Source organism: Sturnus vulgaris, unplaced genomic scaffold (genome assembly GCF_052056855.1).
Source record: "Sturnus vulgaris isolate bStuVul1 unplaced genomic scaffold, bStuVul1.hap1 Scaffold_198, whole genome shotgun sequence".
Lineage (NCBI taxonomy): Eukaryota > Metazoa > Chordata > Aves > Passeriformes > Sturnidae > Sturnus > Sturnus vulgaris.
Genome location: NW_028276185.1, coordinates 3902 through 27870, shown reverse-complemented (window position 1 = coordinate 27870; position 23969 = coordinate 3902). Strand labels below are relative to the sequence as shown.

General features: G+C 54.5%; 1 protein-coding gene across 27 annotated transcripts in view; it reads right to left on the bottom strand.

Moving 5' to 3' along the window:
• Nucleotides 1-22724, bottom strand: part of SYNGAP1 (synaptic Ras GTPase activating protein 1) — a 41700-nt gene extending 18976 nt beyond the window's left edge. For 6 of the 27 annotated variants that reach the window (XR_015800654.1, XM_088158303.1, XM_088158302.1 and 3 more), the window contains exons 1-10: nt 22672-22708; nt 20841-20938; nt 17073-17194; nt 15967-16077; nt 14230-14383; nt 14038-14136; nt 11371-11925; nt 4350-4494; nt 2035-2179; nt 1701-1937 (exon numbers count right to left, since the gene is read on the bottom strand). Coding sequence is in view for 21 of the 27 variants with exons in the window: in XM_088158303.1 (XP_088014429.1) it covers nt 1701-1937; nt 2035-2179; nt 4350-4494; nt 11371-11925; nt 14038-14136; nt 14230-14383; nt 15967-16077; nt 17073-17194; nt 20841-20876 (1604 nt within the window). In the remaining 6 variants the exon portion in view is untranslated. Of the gene's footprint in view, nt 1-1700; nt 1938-2034; nt 2180-4349; nt 4495-11370; nt 11926-14037; nt 14137-14229; nt 14384-15966; nt 16078-16363; nt 16373-16622; nt 16636-17072; nt 17195-20840; nt 20939-22671 lie in introns of those variants that run through there. The other 21 variants (XR_015800655.1, XR_015800656.1, XM_088158307.1 and 18 more) reach the window with 15 other exon arrangements.
• Between the last annotated feature and the right edge of the window lie 1245 nt (nt 22725-23969).

Sequence of the window (23969 nt, the reverse complement as noted above, 5' to 3'; positions counted from 1 at the left end):
GTGAGCCTGGGCAGGTGAGGGTAGGGATGACAGGTGAGGATGGGGCTGACAGGTGTAGTTAGGGATGACAGGTGAGGACGGGGCTGACAGGTGAGGGTGGGGCTGACAGGTGGGCCCTGCCAGGTTGGGGTGGGGATGACAGGTGGGCCTCTGCAGGTGAGGGCGGTGCTGACAGGTGTAGGTAGGGATGACAGGTGAGGACGGGGCTGACAGGTGAGGGTGGGGCTGACAGGTGGGCCCTGGCAGGTGAGGGTGGGGCTGACAGGTGAGAGCAGGGCTGACAGGTGAGGGCGGGGCTGACAGGTGGGGGTGGGGATGACAGGTGGGCCTCTGCAGGTGAGGGGAGTCCCCAGTGTGAGAGTTTGGGGTGGGAGGAGGCAGGAGGGGGGTGGGGAAGGGTGGGGAGGGGCCTTGTTATCATCCATCATCGATTGTGGATACCCATCATCATCATCATCATCACCATCATCATCATCCACTGACATCATCATCATCATCATCATCATCGTCATCGTCATCATCCATTGACATCATCGTCATCATCACCATCATCACCATCATCATCCATCATCACCATCATCACCATCATCATTATCATCTATTGTCATCAACATCCATTGACATCATCATTGATCATCATCATCCACTGACATTGTCATCAATCATCACCATCATCATCATCCTCATCATCCATTGTCATCATCATCAATCGTTATCCTTCATCCATCATCATCGTTTGTGGTTATCCATTGACATCATCATCATCATCATCATCATCATCATCATCATCATCATCATCATCATCATCCTTCATCCATGGTCATCAACATCCATTGACATCGTCATTGATCATCATCATCTACTAATGCTGTCATCCATCATCAATCATCATCACCATCATCATCATCCACTGACATTGTCATCCATCATCATCATCATCATCTTCATCCACTGACATAATCATCAATCATTATCCTTCATCCGTCCATCATCCATCATCGATTGTGGTTATCCATCATCATCCATCATCATCATCATCATCATCCATTGTCATCAACATCCATTGACATTGTTATTGATCATCATCATTGTCATCCACTGATCTTGTCATCCATCATCACCATCATCCTCATCATCATCCTCCATCCATTGTCATCATCGTCCATTGACATCATCATCGATCATCATCTTCATCATCATCATCCACCATCATCATCATCGTCATCCATCATCCATGGTCATCATCATCCATCATTCATTGACATCATCATCATCATCATCATCATCATCCTCCTCCTTTATCCATTGTCATAATCATCCATTGACATCATCATTGGTAAAAAGGAGCCGCCATCATCATCATCATCATCATCATCCACTGACCTTGTCATTCATCATCATCATCATCACCATTATCCATCATCATCATCATCATTGATCATCATTATCATCATCATTCACTGACATTGTCATTCATCACCACCATCATCATCATCATCATCATCATCTACTGACCTTGTCATTCATCATCATCATCATCCATCGTCATCATCATCATTAATCATCATTATCATCATCATCAGACACTGACATTTTCATTCATCATCATCATCATCATCATCATCACCATCATCATCCCCATCCATCCCCACCCCTCCACGGCCCCACCCCCTCACCCCTCCCGGTGTCGCCGCCCTCACTTGGTGAAGTTGGCCAAGTTCTGGATGACCTTGGCGATGAGCGTCAGCGTCCGCGCCGTCTGCTCGTCGGGGTACTCCTGCATGAGGCCGAAGAGGCTGGGGGACATCACGGCGGGGCACAGGAAGCGCAGGAAGAGCGAGGCGCTGATCAGGCGGTCGGCGATGTCCTCGCGCCCGCGCTCGGCGCAGCGCAGCCGCCACGAGGCGAACACCTCCTTCAGCTCCCGCGGGAACACGCTGCCGGCGGGACGCGCCGTCACGCGGTGTCACTCGGTGTCACTCGGTGTCACTCGGTGTCACTCGGTGTCACACCGAGGACATTCCCGGCACTCACCAGTGGGAGTTGACCACCTTGCAGAGCGCCAGCTCGCAGCACATGCGCAGGTTGGCCTGGTGGTCGGCCAGCGTGGAGGCCGAGCACTTCATGGGGTCCACCTCGCAGTTCTCCTCCGACTCGTAGAGCGCGCGGATGAACTCGCCTGCGGCGCGGGGACACCACGGGGACACCACAGGGACACCACGGGGACACCACAGGGACACCACGGGGACACCACAGGGAGGGAGAGAAGGGAGCCAAGCATGTCATAATTGGGAGAAGGGACCACCCAACGATCTCATGGTGGTGGTCATGGAACGTGGCCATGAGTGAGGACACATCCAATGACCCCAATGACCCCAATGACCCAACGACCCCAATGACCCCAATGACCCAATGACCCCAAAGACCCAATGACCCCAAAGACCCAATGACCCCAATGACCCAATGACCCCAAAGACCCCAATGACCCCAATGACCTGGCCATGACAGGAACCACCCAACCATGTCATGGCCATGAGTAGGCACCATTCAACGATCTCATGGCCATGAGAACTGACCACCCAAAGATCTCATGGTGATGGTGATGGAACCTAGAACCACCCAATGATCTCATGGTGGTGGTGATGGAAGGTGACCATGACTGGCGACCTCTCAATAACCCAATGGTCTAACAGCCATGACCAGGATCGCCCAACCACGTCATGGCCATGACAGCTGACCACGCAACGATGTCATTGGTGGTGGTGATGGAACCTGGCCATGAGTGGGCACCCATCCAATGACCCAATGACCCCAATGACCCAATGACCCAATGACCCAATGACCCCAATGACCCAATGACCTCAATGACCCCAAAGACCCCAAAGACCCAATGACCCCAATGACTCAATGACTGCAATGACCCCAATGACCCAATGACCCAATGACCCCAAGGACCCAATGACCCCAATGACCCCAATGACCCAATGACCTGGCCATGACAGGAATCACCCAACCAAGTCACGGCCATGAGTAGGGACCACTCAACGATCTCATGGCCATGAGAACTGACCACCCAAAGATCTCATGGTGGTGGTGATGGAACTTAGAACCACCCAAAAATCTCATGGTGGTAGCGGTGGAAGGTGACCATGACTGGGGACCATTCAATGACCCAATGGTCTAATGGCCATGACAAGGATGACCCAATCACGTCATGGCCATGAGAGGTGACCACGCAATGATGTCATTGGTGGTGGTGATGGAACCTGGCCATGACTGGGGACCCATCCAATGACCACATGACCCAATGACCCAAATGACCCAATGACCCAATGACCCCAATGACCCAATGACCCCAATGACCCCAATGACCCCAATGACCCAATGACCCCAAAGACCCAATGACCCAATGACCCCAATGACCCCAATGACCCCAACAACCCAATGACCCCAACAACCCAACGACCCAATGACCCCAATGACCCCAAGGACCCAATGACCCCAATGACCCCAATGACCTGGCCATGACAGGAACCACCCAACCGAGTCATGGCCATGAGTAGGGACCACTCAATGATCTCATGGCCATGAGAACTGACCACCCAATGATCTCATGGTGGTGGTGATGGAACCTAGAACCACCCAATGATCTCATGGTGGTGGTGATGGAAGGTGACCATGACAAGGGACCATTCAATGACCCAATGGTCTAACGGCCATGACAAGGATGACCCAACCACGTCATGGCCATGAGAGGTGACCACACAATGATGTCATTGGTGGTGGTGATGGAACCTGGCCATGAGTGGGGACACATCCAATGACCCAATGACCCAATGACCCAATGACCCAATGACCCAATGACCCAACGACCCAATGACCTCAATGACCCAATGACCCAATGACCCAATGACCCCAATGACCCCAATGACCCCAATGACCCAACGACCCAAAGACCCCAATGACCCCAAAGACCCCAATGACCCCAACGACCCAACAACCCAATGACCCAATGACCCCAATGACTCAATGACCCCAACGACCCAACGACCCAATGACCCAATGACCCCAATGACTCAATGACCCCAATGACTCCCCAAATATGGACGTGAGAAGGGACAACCCCACCATGTCATGATGGTGGCAATGGAATCTGGAACCACCCAATGAACTCGTGATGGTGGTGATGGAACCTGGCCATGACTGGGAACCATCCAATGACCCAATGGCCATGAGTGGGGACCACCCAACCATCTCATGGCCATGAGTGGGACCACTCATCCCACCACACCCCAGCCAATGAGGCCACGCCCCCACCTGCGATCCCCCCCAGTGCCGCTGGCGCTCACCAATGGCATCCTTGAGGTATTTCTGGCCGATGAGCTTCAGGTACTCCTCGATGGCTTTGGTGGCCAAGGTGTTCTCCCGGAAGATCAGGTGCTCCCGGTCCATGAAACGATCCACCTCCGTCATGGCCATGTCCGACAGGAAGTCCTGGCAGCGAACGTCAGCATGGCCCAGCGCCAGACATCTCTCTGTCCCATCTCCATCCATCCATCATCCATCCATTATCCATCCATCCATCATCCATCCATCATCCATCATCCATCCATCCATCCATCATCCATCATCCATCCATCCATCATCCATCCATCATCCATCCATCATCCATCATCCATCATCCATCATCCATCATCCATTAATCCATCATCCATCATCCATCATCCATCATCCATCATCCATCCATCATCCATCCATCCATCATCCATCCATCATTCATCCATCCATCATCCATCCATCATCCATCCATCATCCATCCATCCATCCATCCATCATCCATCATCCATCCATCATCCATCATCCATCATCCATCCATCATCCATCATCCATCCATCATCCATCCATCCATCCATCATCCATCCATCCATCATCCATCCATCATCCATCCATCCATCCATCCATCATCCATCATCCATCCATCATCCATCCATCCATCCATCCATCCATCATCCATCCATCCATCCATCCATCCATCATCCATCTTCCATCCATCATCCATCCATCATCCATCATCCATCATCCATCCATCATCCATCCATCATCCATCATCCATCCATCATCCATCCATCCATCATCCATCCATCATCCATCCATCATCCATCATCCATCATCCATCCATCATCCATCCATCCATCCATCCATCATCCATCATCCATCCATCCATCATCCATCATCCATCATCCATCCATCATCCATCATCCATCATCCATCATCCATCATCCAACCATCATCCATCCATCATCCATCCATCATCCATCATCCATCATCCATCATCCATCATCCATCCATCATCCATCCATCCATCCATCATCCATCATCCATCAATCCATCATCCATCATCCATCATCCATCATCCATCCATCATCCATCATCCATCCATCATCCATCCATCCATCCATCATCCATCCATCCATCATCCATCCATCATCCATCCATCATCCATCCATCATCCATCATCCATCCATCATCCATCCATCCATCATCCATCCATCATCCATCATCCATCATCCATCCATCATCCATCATCCATCCATCCATCCATCCATCCATCATCCATCATCCATCATCCATCCATCATCCATCCATCATCCATCATCCATCCATCCATCCATCCATCCATCATCCATCATCCATCATCCATCATCCATCATCCATCCATCATCCATCCATCCATCCATCTATCCATCATCCATCCATCATCCATCATCCATCCATCATCCATCTTCCATCCATCATCCATCATCCATCCATCATCCATCTTCCATCCATCATCCATCATCCATCCATCATCCATCATCCATCCATCATCCATCTTCCATCCATCATCCATCATCCATCATCCATCATCCATCATCCATCATCCATCCATCATCCATCCATCATCCATCATCCATCATCCATCCATCATCCATCCATCCATCCATCCATCCATCATCCATCATCCATCCATCATCCATCCATCATCCATCATCCATCATCCATCATCCATCATCCATCCATCATCCATCCATCCATCATCCATCATCCATCATCCATCCATCCATCATCCATCCATCCATCCATCATCCATCATCCATCCATCATCCATCATCCATCATCCATCCATCATCCATCATCCATCCATCATCCATCATCCATTTTCCATCCATCATCCATCATCCATCCATCATCCATCATCCATTTTCCATCCATCATCCATCATCCATAATCCATCCATCATCCATCATCCATCATCCATCCATCCATCCATCATCCATCATCCATCATCCATCATCCATCATCCATCCATCATCCATCCATCCATCCATCATCCATCATCCATCCATCCATCATCCATCATCCATCCATCCATCCATCATCCATCCATCCATCCATCATCCATCCATCCATCATCCATCCATCATCCATCCATCATCCATCATCCATCCATCATCCATCCATCCATCCATCTATCCATCATCCATCCATCCATCCATCCATCCATCATCCATCTTCCATCCATCATCCATCCATCATCCATCATCCATCATCCATCCATCATCCATCCATCCATCCATCCATCATCCATCATCCATCATCCATCATCCATCATCCATTAATCCATCATCCATCATCCATCATCCATCATCCATCATCCATCCATCATCCATCATCCATCATCCATCATCCATCATCCATCCATCCATCATCCATCCATCATCCATCCATCCATCCATCTATCCATCATCCATCCATCCATCCATCCATCCATCATCCATCTTCCATCCATCATCCATCATCCATCATCCATCATCCATCATCCATCATCCATCCATCATCCATCCATCCATCATCCATCATCCATCATCCATCATCCATCCATCATCCATCCATCCATCATCCATCATCCATCATCCATCATCCATCATCCATCCATCATCCATCCATCCATCATCCATCCATCCATCATCCATCATCCATCATCCATCATCCATCATCCATCATTCATCATCCATCCATCATCCATCATCCATCATCCATCCATCATCCATCATCCATCATCCATCCATCATCCATCCATCCATCATCCATCATCCATCATCCATCCATCATCCATCCATCATCCATCATCCATCATCCATCATCCATCATCCATCATCCATCCATCCATCCATCGTCCATCCATCATCCATCATCCATCATCCATCATCCATCCATCCATCCATCCATCATCCATCATCCATCCATCATCCATCCATCATCCATCATCCATCCATCCATCCATCATCCATCATCCATCCATCATCCATCATCCATTTTCCATCCATCATCCATCATCCATCATCCATCATCCATCCATCATCCATCATCCATCATCCATCATCCATCATCCATCATCCATCATCCATCCATCATCCATCCATCCATCATCCATAATCCATCCATCATCCATCCATCATCCATCCATCATCCATCATCCATCATCCATCCATCATCCATCATCCATCATCCATCATCCATCATCCATCATCCATCCATCATCCATCCATCATCCATCCATCCATCATCCATCCATCCATCATCCATCATCCATCATCCATCCATCCATCCATCCATCATCCATCATCCATCCATCATCCATCATCCATCATCCATCCATCATCCATCCATCCATCATCCATCCATCATCCATCCATCATCCATCATCCATCCATCATCCATCATCCATCCATCCATCCATCTATCCATCATCCATCATCCATCATCCATCCATCATCCATCCATCATCCATCATCGATCATCCATCATCCATCATCCATCCATCATCCATCCATCATCCATCCATCATCCATCCATCATCCATCCATCCATCCATCCATCCATCATCCATCCATCCATCATCCATCATCCATCCATCATCCATCCATCCATCATCCATCCATCATCCATCCATCATCCATCATCCATCCATCATCCATCATCCATCATCCATCATCCATCATCCATCCATCATCCATCATCCATCATCCATCATCCATCATCCATCCATCATCCATCATCCATCATCCATCCATCATCCATCATCCATCATCCATCATCCATCATCCATCCATCCATCCATCCATCATCCATCCATCATCCATCATCCATCCATCATCCATCATCCATCATCCATCCATCCATCATCCATCATCCATCCATCCATCATCCATCATCCATCATCCATCATCCATCCATCATCCATCCATCCATCATCCATCCATCATCCATCCATCCATCATCCATCCATCATCCATCATCCATCCATCATCCATCATCCATCCATCCATCATCCATCATCCATCCATCATCCATCATCCATCATCCATCATCCATCATCCATCATCCATCATCCATCATCCATCCATCATCCATCATCCATCATCCATCATCCATCCATCATCCATCATCCATTAATCCATCATCCATCATCCATCATCCATCATCCATCATCCATCCATCATCCATCATCCATCATCCATCATCCATCATCCATCATCCATCCATCCATCATCCATCCATCATCCATCCATCCATCCATCTATCCATCATCCATCCATCCATCCATCCATCCATCATCCATCTTCCATCCATCATCCATCATCCATCATCCATCATCCATCATCCATCATCCATCCATCATCCATCCATCCATCATCCATCATCCATCATCCATCATCCATCCATCATCCATCCATCCATCATCCATCATCCATCATCCATCATCCATCATCCATCCATCATCCATCCATCCATCATCCATCCATCCATCATCCATCATCCATCATCCATCATCCATCATCCATCATCATCATCCATCCATCATCCATCATCCATCATCCATCCATCATCCATCATCCATCATCCATCCATCATCCATCCATCCATCATCCATCATCCATCATCCATCCATCATCCATCCATCATCCATCATCCATCATCCATCATCCATCATCCATCATCCATCCATCCATCCATCCATCATCCATCATCCATCATCCATCATCCATCATCCATCCATCATCCATCCATCATCCATCATCCATCCATCATCCATCCATCATCCATCATCCATCCATCCATCCATCATCCATCATCCATCCATCATCCATCATCCATTTTCCATCCATCATCCATCATCCATCATCCATCATCCATCCATCATCCATCATCCATCATCCATCATCCATCATCCATCATCCATCATCCATCCATCATCCATCCATCCATCATCCATAATCCATCCATCATCCATCCATCATCCATCCATCATCCATCCATCATCCATCATCCATCCATCATCCATCATCCATCATCCATCATCCATCATCCATCATCCATCATCCATCCATCATCCATCCATCATCCATCCATCCATCATCCATCCATCCATCATCCATCATCCATCATCCATCCATCCATCCATCCATCATCCATCATCCATCCATCATCCATCATCCATCATCCATCCATCATCCATCCATCCATCATCCATCCATCATCCATCCATCATCCATCATCCATCCATCATCCATCATCCATCCATCCATCCATCCATCTATCCATCATCCATCATCCATCATCCATCCATCATCCATCCATCATCCATCATCGATCATCCATCATCCATCATCCATCCATCATCCATCCATCATCCATCCATCATCCATCCATCATCCATCCATCCATCCATCCATCCATCATCCATCCATCCATCATCCATCATCCATCCATCCATCCATCATCCATCCATCATCCATCCATCCATCATCCATCCATCATCCATCCATCATCCATCATCCATCCATCATCCATCATCCATCATCCATCATCCATCATCCATCCATCATCCATCATCCATCATCCATCATCCATCATCCATCCATCATCCATCATCCATCATCCATCCATCATCCATCATCCATCATCCATCATCCATCATCCATCATCCATCCATCATCCATCATCCATCCATCCATCATCCATCCATCCATCATCCATCATCCATCCATCATCCATCCATCATCCATCATCCATCATCCATCATCCATCCATCCATCATCCATCATCCATCATCCATCCATCCATCATCCCTCCATCATCCATCATCCATCATCCATCCATCATCCATCCATCATCCATCATCCATCCATCCATCATCCATCATCCATCCATCATCCATCCATCATCCATCATCCATCATCCATCATCCATCATCCATCCATCATCCCTCCATCATCCATCATCCATCATCCATCGTCCATCCATCATCCATCATCCATCATCCATCATCCATCCATCATCCATCCATCCATCATCCATCCATCATCCATCATCCATCATCCATCATCCATCATCCATCCATCCATCCATCCATCCATCCATCATCCATCCATCCATCATCCATCATCCATGATCCATCCATCCATGATCCATCATCCATCATCCATCCATCCATCATCCATCATCCAACCATCCATCATCCAACCATCCATCATCCATCCATCATCCATCATCCATCATCCATCATCCATCCATCATCCATCCATCATCCATCATCCATCCATCATCCATCATCCATCCATCCATCATCCATCATCCATCCATCATCCATCCATCATCCATCATCCATCCATCCATCATCCATCATCCATCCATCATCCATCCATCATCCATCATCCATCATCCATCCATCCATCATCCATCATCCATCATCCATCCATCATCCATCATCCATCATCCATCCATCATCCATCATCCATCCATCTATCACCCATCCATCATCCATCCATCATCCATCCATCATCCATCCATCCATCCATCATCCATCATCCATCCATCATCCATCATCCATCCATCATCCATCCATCATCCATCCATCATCCATCCATCATCCATCCATCATCCATCATCCATCCATCATCCATCCATCATCCATTCATCATCCATCATCCATCATCCATCCATCATCCATCCATCATCCATCCATCATCCATCCATCCATCCATCATCCATCCATCATCCATCCATCCATCCATCATCCATCATCCATCCATCATCCATCATCCATCCATCATCCATCCATCATCCATCCATCATCCATCCATCATCCATCATCCATCATCCATCCATCATCCATCCATCATCCATCCATCATCCATCCATCATCCATCCATCATCCATCATCCATCCATCATCCATCATCATCCATCCATCATCCATCATCCATCCATTATCCATCCATTTTCATCCCTCCCACCCCTCACCCTCCCCATATCCCCCCATCCCCACCTTGGCCTTGCCGGTGCTCTGCAGGATGTGCACCAGCGCGCAGGCCACCTCCTCCTTGCTCTTGACGCTGAGCACGGGCTCCAGCACGGCGCAGAGCATGCGGTAATTGTTGGTGACGTACTCGGCGAACTCCTTGTAGAGCTCCATGGGCAGGATGCTCATGGTCTGGAAGCGGCTCTTGACCCGCAGCGCCGGGCACCCGGCCTTGCTCTTGCTGCCGCTGGGCTGGCTCAGGGGGTACCACTGCTCGGCGAAATGGCGCCCGGTGACGCTGGCGATGGGGATGCTCACCATGCCCACGTAGTTGCTCTTGTCCTTCTTCCTCTTCTTGTCGGTGTCCTTGTAGAGGTGCAGGCGGATGGTGCGCACGGCCGGCAGGTTGTTGAACTCGAAGTGCTCGCCCCAGAAGACGTTGTCGGTGCGGGCCTTGCTGGTGGTGCGCGCGTACAGCATGTCGTCCAGGCACAGCTCGCAGTAGTAGCGCTTCTTGGGCGGCAGGTCGCGCGCCTCGATCACCCACAGCTTCAGCACGTTGTCCACGCGACGGCTGTTGTCCTGCGGGGCGGGGCCGGTGGTCAGCACGTGGGTCGGTGGTCAGCATGTGGTCAATGGTCAGCATGTAGTCAGTGGTCATCATGTGGTCAGTGGTCACCATGTGGTCAGTGGTCAGCACGTGGGTCGGTGGTCAGCAAGTGGTCAGTTGTCACCATGTGGTCAGTGGTCATCATGTGGTCAGTGGTCAGCACGTGGTCAATGGTCATCATGTGGTCAATGGTCAGCACGTGGTCAGTGGTCATCATGTGGTCAGTGGTCACCATGTGGTCAATGGTCACCATGTGGTCAGTGGTCACCACATGGTCAGAGCACTGGGGAGTGACGAGGCTTGGAACAAGGGCAGGGACTCCTCAGCCTGGTTGGCATCAATGCCAGGTGACCATCGACACCAGGTGACCGTTGACACCAGGTGACCATCAACACATGGTGACCATCGACACCAGGTGACCGTCCCCATTCCCACCAGGTGGTCATTGACACCAGGTGAGCATTGATGCCAGGTGACCATCAGCATCATGAACACCCTCAACACACCGTGACCACCAACACAGTGACCACCAACACAGTGACCATCAACACACAGTGACCATCAACACACAGTGACCATCAACACACAGTGACCATCAACACATGGTGACCACCAACACAGTGACCACCAACACACGGTGACCATCAACACACGGTGACCATCGATACCAGATGACATCAACACACAGTGACCATCAATCCATGGTGACCATCAACACACGGTGACCATCAACACCAGTTAACTACGGCCATTGCCAGTTCACCATCAACACCAGCTGACCATCGGTCATTGACACCAGGTGACCATTGACACCAGGTGACCATTGATGCCAGGTGACCATCAACATCATGAACACCCTCAACACACGATGACCAGCAACACACGGTGACCATCGACACATGGTGACCATTGACACCAGGTGACCATTGATACCAGCTGACATCAACACCAGGTGACCATCAATCCATGGTGACCATCAACACACAGTGACCATCAACACACAGTGACCATCAACACCAGGTGACCCTCAACACACGGTGACCATGGACACACAGTGACCATCAATCCATGGTGACCATCAACACACGGTGACCATGGACACATGGTGACCATTGATCCATGGTGACCATCGACACACAGTGACCATCAACACCATGACCACCACCACCGTGCCCATCCTCACGAGCTGACCATTCCCCTGACCGGTTTATCATTGACACCATTTCCAATCCCACCCCTTCACCCCCTCATGGCCAGCTGACCACTGAACACCAGCTGCCCATCAGACACCATTGGCCACCCCCCACCCCCACCACTAGCCCCACCCCCATTACCCCCTTCCCATCCCTACTAGCCCCTCCCCAAACCCAGTAGCCCCTCCCCATCCCCACTAGCCCACCCCCCATCCCCACCAGCCCCTTCCCCACTAGCCCCTCCCCATCCTCACTAGCCCCACTCTCATCCCCACTAGCCCCTCCCCACCCCCACTAGCTCCACCCCATTCCCACTAACCCCTTCCCAATCCCACTAGCCCCTCCCCAATCCCAGTAGCTCCATTATCATTAGCCACACCCCCATCCCCACTAGCCCCTCCCCATCCCCACTAGCCCACCCCTCATCCCCACTAGCCCCACCCCCATTTCCACTAGCCCCTCCTCAATCCCAGTAGCTCCATTCTCACTAGCCTCTCCCCATTCCCACTAGCCCCTCCCCACCTCCACAAGCCCCTCCCCAATCCCACTAGCCCCTCCCCATCCCCACTAGCCCACCCCCCATCCCCACTAGCCCCTCCCCACCCCCACTAGCCCCTCCCCAATCCCAGTAGCTCCATTTTCATTAGCCCCACCCCCATCCCCACCAGTCCATTCCCACTGGCCCCTCCCCACCCCCACTAACCCCTCCTCCATTTCCATGAGCCCACCCCCATCCCCACTAGCCCCTCCCCACCCTCACTAGCCCCTGCCCACCCTCACTAGCCCCTCCCCACCCCCATTAACCCCTCTTCCATTTCCATGAGCCCACTCCCATCCCCACTAGCCCTTCCCCACCCTCACTAGCCCCTCCGCACCCCCAGTAGCCCCCACCTTGTTGGGTTTCACGGCCCTCTGCAGGTTCTCGATCCATTTGTCCCTCTCGGCCGCCGACCGGCAGGCGAAACATTTGGTGCCCGACGCCGTCGTCACCTGCGGGCGGCCAGGTGAGAAAATTCCCGGGAGAAAAAAAAAAAAAAAAAAAAAAAAAAAAATTCCCCGAAAAAAATTTCCGGGAATGGCCACCTCGAAGCAGAACTCCTGGCCCAGGATGCTGCTGTGCACGGCCTTGATGATGGAATCCTCGTCCAGGTTCAGCTCCAGCGCCTCGGCCGCGCTCGAGGGGCTCAGCAGCGACTCGTGGGAGTGAGATTCCTTAAAGCTCTGCATCAGCCGGGCCCTGGGACGGGAATTCGGGAATTCTGGGGGGGGATTCTGGGAATTTCGGGGCATCTGGAGGGAATTTGGGGGGATTTGGGGGGGGATTTGTAGGGGTTGGAAAGGGATTTGGGGGGATTTGGGGATTTTGCGGGAGTGAGATTCCTTAAAGCTCTGCATCAGCCGGGCCCTGGGACGGGAATTCGGGAATTCTGGGGGGATTCTGGGAATTTGGGGGGATTTGGGAAGGATGTGGGGGGATTTGGGGGGATTTGTGGAGGATTTAGAGGAGTTGGAAAGGGATTTTGTGGGAATTCCAGGAGGTTTTAGGGGGTGGGACACCTTAAAGCTCTGCATAAGCCATGCTCTGGGAAGGGAATTCGGGAATTCTGGGGGGGGGATTCTGGGAATTTCGGGGCATCTGGGGGGAATTTGGGGGGATTTGGGGGGATTTGTAGGGGTTGGAAAGGGATTTGGGGGGATTTGGGGAGGTTTTAGGGGGTGGGACACCTTAAAGCTCTGCATCAGCCGGGCCCTGGGACGGGAATTCGGGAATTCTAGGGAATTCTGGGAATTTGGGGGGATTTGGGGGGGATTTCGGGGGGATTTGGGGAGGATTTGGGGGGATTTGGAGGAGTTGGAAAGGGATTTTGTGGGAATTCCAGGAGGTTTTAGGGGGTGGGACACCTTAAAGCTCTGCATAAGCCATGCTCTGGGACGGGAATTCGGGAATTCGGGAATTCGGGAATTCTGGAATTCTGGGGAATTTGGGGGATTCTGGGGAATTTGGGGGGATTTTGGGGGGTTGGAGTGGGATCTAAGGGGGATTTGGGGGCGGGGGGGGTTGGGAGAATTTGAGAAGATTTGGGGGGGGGGATTTTGGGGGGATTTTTTGGGATCTGATGAGGGTTTTGTGGGGTTTTGTGAGGAGGATTGTGGGAAGATTTGAGGGGATTTGGGGGGGATTTTGGGGATTTTTGGGGGATTTTGGGGGGATTTGGGGGAGTTCCTGGTGGAGTTCAGGGCACCAACACTGTGGGACCCCAAACACCCCCAGGTGTGTCCCCCCAGGTGTGTCCCCCCAGATGTGTCCCCCCAGGTGTGTCCCAGGTGCATCCCAGGTGTGTCCCAGGTGTGTCCCCCCAGGTGTGTCCCCCCAGGTGTGTCCCAGGTGTGTCCCAGGTATGTCCCAGGTGTCCCGCCTGGTGTCCCCCCCAGGTGTGTCCCCCCCAGGCGTGTCCCCCCAGGTGTGTCCCAGGTGTTCCCCCAGGTGTGTCCCCCCAGGTGTGTCCCAGGTGTTCCCCCAGGCGTGTCCCCCCATATGCGTCCCCCCAGGTGTGTCCCAGGTGCATCCCAGGTGTGTCCCAGGTCTGTCCCAGGTGTCCCCGCAGGTGTCCCCACAGGTGTCCCCACAGGTGTGTCTCCCCCAGGTGTGTCCCGGTGTGTCCCTCCAGGTGTGTCCCAGGTGTGTCCCCCCAGATGTGTCCCAGGTGTCCCCGCAGGTGTGTCCCCTCAGGTGTATCCCCCCCAGGTGTGTCCCAGGTGTCCCCCCCAGGTGTCCCCCCCAGGTGTGTCCCTCCAGGTGTGTCCCAGGTGTTCCGGTACCTGTCACGCTCGGCGCTGTGGGAGCTGCTGGTCCAGTGTCCCCAAATGTCCCCAAATGCCCCTGTGGTGTCCCCAGGTGTGCCCTGATGTCCCCAGGTGTGTCCAGGTCTCCTAGGTGTGTCCCAAGTGTGTTTCCAGGTGTCCCCAGGTGCCCCCAAACTCCCTCAGGTGTGTCCCCAGGTGTGCCCAGGTGTGTCCCAGGTGCCCCCAAACTCCCTCAGGTGTGTCCCCAGGTGCCCCCAGCTTTGTCCCCAGTGCCCCCAGCCATGCCCAGGTATCCCCAGATGTGTTCCCAATGCCCCCAGGTGCGCCCAGGTGTGTCCCAACCCCCTGAGGTGTGTCCCAGATGTGCCCAGGTGTGTCCCAGGTGCCCCCAGGTGCCCCCAGGTGCGCTCACCTGTCGTGGTCGGCGTTCCGGAAGCGCGGCAGGATCTGCCGGAAGCTGCCCCTGAACCCCCTCAGGTGTGTCCCAGGTGTGCCCAGGTGTACCCAGCTTTGTCCCCAATGCTCCCAGATGTGCCCAGGTATCCCCAGATGTGTCCCCAATGCCCCCAGGTGCGCCCAGGTGTGTCCCAACCCCCCGAGGTGTGTCCCAGCTGTACCTGGGTGTACCCAGGTGTACCAAGCTGTGCCCAGGTGCCCCCAGGTGCGCTCACCTGTCGTGGTCGGCGCTCCAGAAGCGCGGCAGGATCTGCCGGAAGCTGCCCCTGAACCCCCTCAGGTGTTTCCCAACCCCCTAAGGTGTGTCCCAGGTGCCCCCAGGTGTGCCCAGGTGCGCTCACCTGTCGTGGTCGGCGCTCTGGAAGCGCGGCAGGATCTGCCGGAAGCTGCCCCTGAACCCCCTCAGGTGTGTCCCAGGTGTACCCATGTGCGCTCAGGTGTGTCTCAACCCCCCGAGGTGTGTCCCAGCTGTGCCCAGGTGTGCCCAGGTGCCCCCAGGTGTGTCCAGGTGCGCTCACCTGTCATGGTCGGCGCTCCGGAAGCGCGGCAGGATCTGCCGGAAGCTGCCCCTGAACCCCCTCAGGTGTGCCCAGATGTGTCCCCAATGCCCCCAGCTGTGCCCAGGTGTGTCCCAGGTACCCCCAGGTGCCCCCAGGTGCGCTCACCTGTCGTGGTCGGCGCTCCGGAAGCGCGGCAGGATCTGCCGGAAGCTGCTGGTCCGGTCCAGCTTGGGCTGGCTCTTGGTTCTCTTGATGGAGCTCTTGAGGCGCCGGCTCAGGAAGCCTTGCTGGGGACAGAGGGCACACCTGGGGTCACCTGCGGGCACCTGGGCACACCTGGGGACACCTGGGGACACCTGGGGACACCTGGGGGCACTCAGGGGTCAGGGGTCATCCAGGGTCAGGGAGCCTTGCTGGGGACAGAGGGCACAGGGGGTCACGTGGGGACACCTGGGGTCAGCTGGGGACACCTGGGGACACCTGGGGTCACTCGGGGATCACCTGGAGTCATCTAGGTGTCACCCAGGATGACCCAGGCTCAGTGGTCACTCAGGGTCACTCAGGGGTCACTCAGGGTCACTCAGGGGTCATACAGTGGTCATAAGGGGTCATGGGTCATCCAGGGGTCAGGAGTCACCCAGGGGTCACCCAGGGGTCACCCAGGGGTCAGTGGAGGTCACTGAGGGTCACCAGAGGTCAGGGGTCACCCAGGGGTCAGGCAGCATTGGGGTCACTGAGGGGCCACTGAGGGGCCACAGAGGGGCCACTGAGGGGTCAATGAGGGGTCACTGAGGGGTCACTGAGGGGTCAATGAGGGGCCACTGACGGGCCACAGAGGGGCCACTGAGGGGTCACTGGGGTCACTGAGGGGTCACTGAGGGGTCACTGAGGAGTCATTGGGGTCACTGAGGGGTCACAGAGGGGACATTGGGGACATTGAGGGGTCACTGAGGGGACACTGGGGGGTCATTGAGGGGTCACTGAGGGGTCACTGAGGGGTCGCTGAGGGGTCATTGAGGTCACTGAGGGGTCATTGGGGTCACTGAGGGGTCATTGGGGACACTGAGGGGTCACTGAGGGGACATTGAGGGGTGACTGAGGGGTCACTGAGGGGTCACTGAGGGGTCATTGGGGTCATTGAGGTCACTGAGGGGTCACTGAGGGGTCAATGAGGGGTCATTGGGGTCACTGGGGTGTGGGCATTCATTGGGGTCACCCTGGGGGGGGTCATTGGGGTCACGGTTGCCACGGCAACGGGCACCATCAGGCAGTGGTAACCGTGGCTATGGGTAGAGCAGTGCCACGGTTACCATGGCAACGGAGTAGCCAGGACCTGGGTTACCTGGTTACCGTGGTAACCGGTTAGCCCAGATCCGAGTTGCCTGGTTACCATGGCAACGGATTAGTCCAGCTCAAGGTTACCTGGTAACCATGGCAACAGTTAATTCAGGACCAGGATTCGCCGGTTACCATGGCAACGGGTCACTCTGGACCTGGGTCACTTGGTTACCATGGCAACGGGTTATTCCAGATCCAGGTTACCTGGTTACCACGGCAACTGATTAGTCCGGACCTGTTTTTCCCGGTTACCATGGCAATGGTTTATTCCAAACTTGGTTAGCTGGGTTACCATAGCAACGGTTAACTCTGGACCTGGGTTGCATAGTTACCATGGCAACGGGCTATTCCAGATCCAGGTTATCTGGTTACCATGGCAACGGCCTAGTCAGGAACTGGTTTACACAGTTACCATGACAACGGGTCATACGGGACATGGGTTAACTGGTTACCATTGTAATGGATTATTCCAGATTCCAGTTACCATGGTAACAGGTTAGTCCAGATCCAGGTTATCTGGTTACCATGGCAACTGGTCATTCAGGACATGGGGGGGCGGGGTGTGTCACCTGGTAACCATGGTAACCATGAGCACAGAACCATGGTTGTCATGGAAACAGGTGAGCCAGGAGCCAGGTAACGAGGTTACCTTGGCAATGGATTATCCAGCACCTGGATTATTGGGTTGCCATGGTAACATGGGAGTGAAGCACCGCGGTTGCCATGGTGACAGGTGGAGGAGCAGTTGCCAAGGCAACGGGGACGTGGGGACCACAGGAACCATGGCAGAGGGCCATGGTAACCATGGCAACGGGGATGTAATGGATCACAGTAACCACAGCAGCAGGCACAACCACTGTAACCATGGCAACAGGGACATGCAGGGCCAGGGTAACCATGGGAACCAGGATCTGCTGGACCGCAGTTACCATGGGAACAGGCCTGGAATGGGGTAACCATGGCAACCGGGATCTGCTGGACCACAGTAACCACGGGAACAGGCCTGGACCACGGTAACCATGGCAACTGCGACGTGCTGGACCACAGTAGCCCTGGGAACAGGCCGGGGGTGGAGTAACCATGGTAACCGGGATGTACTGGACTGCAGTAACCATGGCAACAGAGAAGTGATGCACAACTCTACAATAACTGGGATGTGCTGGACCATGGTAACCATGGCAACGGGGGCTGGGCTGTGTGTGGGCTGTACCTGTGGGTACAGGTGATTGGGAACGCCGGTAACCATGGCAACGGCTGCCTGGGTACCACAGTAACCATGGCAACAGGTGATGGAGAACTATGTATCCATGGCACTGGGTGTGTGATGAGGTAACCATGGCAACGAATGTTGGGACCATCATAACCATGGGGAACCACCGTAACCATGGCAAGGGGTGATGGGGGGGACTGTGGTAACCATGGCAACGGGGAAACTGGGACCCGGGTAACCATGGCAACAAGTGACAGGAGTACACAGTAACCATGGCAACGGCTGATGACAGGCGCTGTGGGCCATGGTAACCATGGTAACGGGTGTGTGAGGGGGGTAACCATGGCAACAGGCGATAGGAGAACACAGTAACCATGGCAACAGCTGGTAACGGGTTGTGTGTGTTCAGCAACCACGGTAACGGGTGTGTGATGGGGTAACCATGGCAACAGGCATATAGGAGCCCACAGTAATCATGGTAACATGGAAACAGGATCATGGTAACCATGGCAACAGGTGTGTGATGGAGGGCTGTAGTAGCCATGACAACAGTTACACCAAATAGCAAAGACAACAGGCGAAGGAGAAAAAACAAACAAACAAACAAAATATAATGGTAACCATGGCAACGGATGATGGGTGAGAATGGTAACCATGGAAATGGGAGGATGGGGGGATAATGGTAACCATGGCAATGGGTGATGGGTGACAATGGTAACCATGACAATGGGTGATGGGTGACAATGGTAACCATGGCGATGGGTGATGAGTCGATCACGGTAGCCATGGCAACAGCTCATGGTGACAATGGCAACCATGGAAATGGGAGGATCATGGTAACCATGGCGACGGGTGATGGGGATCATGGTAACAGCAGCAATGGGTGATGGGTGACAATGGTAACCACGACAACGGGTGATATGGGGGGGGATCACGGTAGCCATGGCAATGGCTCATGGGTGACAAGGGTTACCATGGAAATGGGGGGTGGAGACCATGGTAACCATGGCGACGGGTGATGGGGGGGGATCACGGTAACCATGGCAACAGCTCATGGTGACAATGGTAACCACAGAAATGGGAGGATGAGGGGGGGATCATGGTAACCATGGCTACGGATGACAGGGAATTATGGTAACCATGGTGACGTTGACTCCGCGGTTGCCATGGCGACGGGTGATGGTGATGATGGTAACCATGGCGACGGGTGATAGTGATGACGGTAACCATGGCGACAGTGTCCCACAGTTGCCCTGGCGACGGGTGATGGGTGATGACGGTAACCATGGCGACGGTGCCCCGCGGTTGCCCTGGCGACGGGTGATGGGTGATGACGGTAACCATGGCGACGGTGCCCCGCGGTTGCCATGGCGACGGGGACTCACCGAGGGCCGGAAGGGCGGCGCGGGCGGCGCGTCCATGTTGATGCTGAACTGCTTCCCCCCGGGAACGCTCTTCCTGCGGGAGCGGCCGCCGTGGTAATCTGGGAATTGGGGGAGGGGGAGGGGGGTGAGGGGGGGTCAGGGCACCCCAAAAACCGGGGGGGACCCCAAAATCCCAACCCCAAATCTGGGGAGACCCCAAAATCCCAACCCATAACCCCGGGAGAGCCCAAAATCCCAATCCCTGTGGGGGGGGTTCCAAAATCTGCTCTGTGGGATGATGGGAGGGGGTATTTGGGGTCGGGGGGGGATTTTGGGGGAGCTTTGGGGTTTTAGGGGGGCACGGGGGGGTGAGAGGACGCCCAAAATCCGGGGGCACCCCAAAATCCCATCGTCAAATCCAAGGAGAGCCCAAAATCCCAACCCAAAGGCCTGGGGGTTGGGGAGGGATCCCAAAATCTGCTCTGTGGGGTGGTGGGAGGGGGGATTTGGGGTCTGGGGGAAATTTTGGGGGGTTTAGGGGGGCTCTGGGGAGTTAGGGCACCCCAAAAAACGGGGGGGACCCCAAAATCCCAACCCATAACCCCGGGAGAGCCCAAAATCCCAATCCTTGTAGGGGGGTTCCAAAATTTGCCCCTCGTGGTGATGGAGGGGGGGATTTGGGGTCTGGGGGGGATTTTGGGGGGACTTTGGGGTTTTAGGGGTGTCACAGGACCCCCAAAATATGAGGATTATGGATGGGGGGGGTCCCCAAAATCCCCCCCATTGACCTGTGAGGACCCCAAAAAATCCCACCCCCAAATCCTCTGGGAGTCCCAAAATCCGCCCCGAGGGGGGAAGAGGAAATTTGGGGGAAATTTGGGGAAGTTTTGGGGGGTCCCAGCACCCCCCGGGGGTCCCCTCGCTCCTCCCCCACCCCCAAATTTTTTGGCCCACCCCCCCAAATTTTTCCCCAGCCCCCAAATCCCCTCGGCTCAGCCCCTCCCCCCAAATTTTAGACCCCACCCCAAATTTGGGTCCCCCCAATTCTCAACCTCCCCTCCCCCCCAAATTGAGTCCCCTCCCCCAAAATTTGGGGTCCCTTGAATTCTGCCCCACCCCCCTCCCCAAAAACTCCCCGGGACCCCCCCCCCAAAATCCCCCCAAAATTCTTCCCCCTCCCCCAAATCTGTTTTGACCCCGAGCCCCCTCCCCAAATTTCGGGGTTCCTTTCTTTCTCCCCCCCTCCCCAAATTTTCGGTTTCCTCCCCAAATTTTGGGGTCGCCTCAACTCTTCCCCCCCAAATCCCCCTCCCCAAAATTCTTCCCCCTCCCCCAAACCTGCTTTAACCCTCAAGACCCCCTCCCCAAATTTCGAGCCCCCTCCCCCAAATTTTGGGCTCCCTTTAATTCCGCCCCCCTGAAACCTCCCCAAAATTCCTCTAAGCCCCCCCCAAACCCCCCCAAAAACCCCCAAAATTCTTCCCTCTCCCCAAAATCCGAGCCCCCCCCCCTCAAATCTCCCCCCTCCCCAAATTTCGAGCCCCCTCCCCCAAATTTCGGGGTCACTTCAATTCTACCCCCCCCCAATCGCCCCCAAAACTGCTCTAAGCCCCCCCAAACTCCCCCCCAAAATTCTTCCCCCTCCCCAAATTTCGAGCCCCCTTCCCCCAAATTTTGGGCTCTTTTTGATTCTGCCCCCCTAAACCCCCCCCCTCAAATCTCCCCAAACTCCCCCCAAATCCTCCCCCCTCCCCAAATTTCGACCCCTCGCCCCCTCCCCAAATCCCCCCCGTCCCCCTCCCCAAATTTCGACCCCCCCCACCCCCCCCGCCCCCCTCCCCAAATTTCCTACCGGCCACGGTGCTGCTGCCGCCCTCGGGGCCCAGGCGGGGGCCGGGGGGGGGTCCCAGGGTCCAGGGGGACCCCGAGATTTGGGGGGGGGGGCGCGGCGGGGGGGCCCCACATGGTCCTAGAGCGGCCCCGGGGCCCCCCCGAGCCCCCCCGGCGGGGCCAGAGCGACCCCCGCGAGCATCGGGGGGGGGCGGGGGGGGGGGAGCGCACCTGGGGGGGGGCGGGACAGGCTCACCTGGGGGGGGGGGGACACCTGAGAGGGGGGGACAGACACACCTGGGGGGGGGGACAGACACACCTGGGGGGGGGACAGACACACCTGGGGGGACAGACACACCTGGGGGGGGGGCAGACACACCTGGGGGGGGTGGGACAGGCTCACCTGGGGGGGGGGACATACCTGGGGAGGGGGGACAGACACACCTGGGGGGGGGACACCTGACAGGGGGGGACAGACACACCTTGGGAGGGGACAGACACACCTGGGGGGGGCAAACACACCTGGGGAGGGGGGAACACCTGGGTGGGGGGACACCTGAGGGGGGGGAACAGACACACCTGGGGAGGGGACACCTGAGGGGGGGGGAACACCTGAGGGGGGGGGAGCACAACTGGGGGTGTTCAGACACACCTGGGGAGGTTCAGACACACCTGAGGGGGGAACACCTGGCGGGGACAGACACAGCTGGGGGGGGGGCACAGACACACCTGGGGGGGCACAGACACACCTGGGGGGGGCACAGACACACCACACACATCTCGAGCCTCGCACACTCACCTGGTCCCTCACACTCACCTGAGCCCCCCCAAAATCCCACACTGACCCCAACCCCCCCCAGACCTTGCACACTCACCTGGTCCTTCTCACTCACCTGAGCCGCTCCCCAAACCCTGCACTGACCCCAAACCCCCCCTTGCACACTCACCTGAGCCCCCCCCAGTCCCCCCTGCACGCTCACCTGAGCCCCCCCGCGAACACTCACCTGAGCCCTGCACCGATCCCAAACCTCTCCTTGCACACTCACCTGGTCCCTCACACTCACCTGAGCCCCCTCCCCAAACCCTGCACTGACCCCAAACCCCCCCTTGCACACTCACCTGAGGATCCCTTGTACACTCAGCTGAGCCCTCACACTCACCTGAGCACCCCCAGACCGTGCACACTCACCTGAACCCCCCCAGTCCCCCCTGCACGCTCACCTGAGCCCCTCCAAACCCTGCACTGACCCCAAACACCCCCTTGCACACTCACCTGAGGATCCCTTGCACTGACCCCAAACGCCTCCGGCCTTGCACACT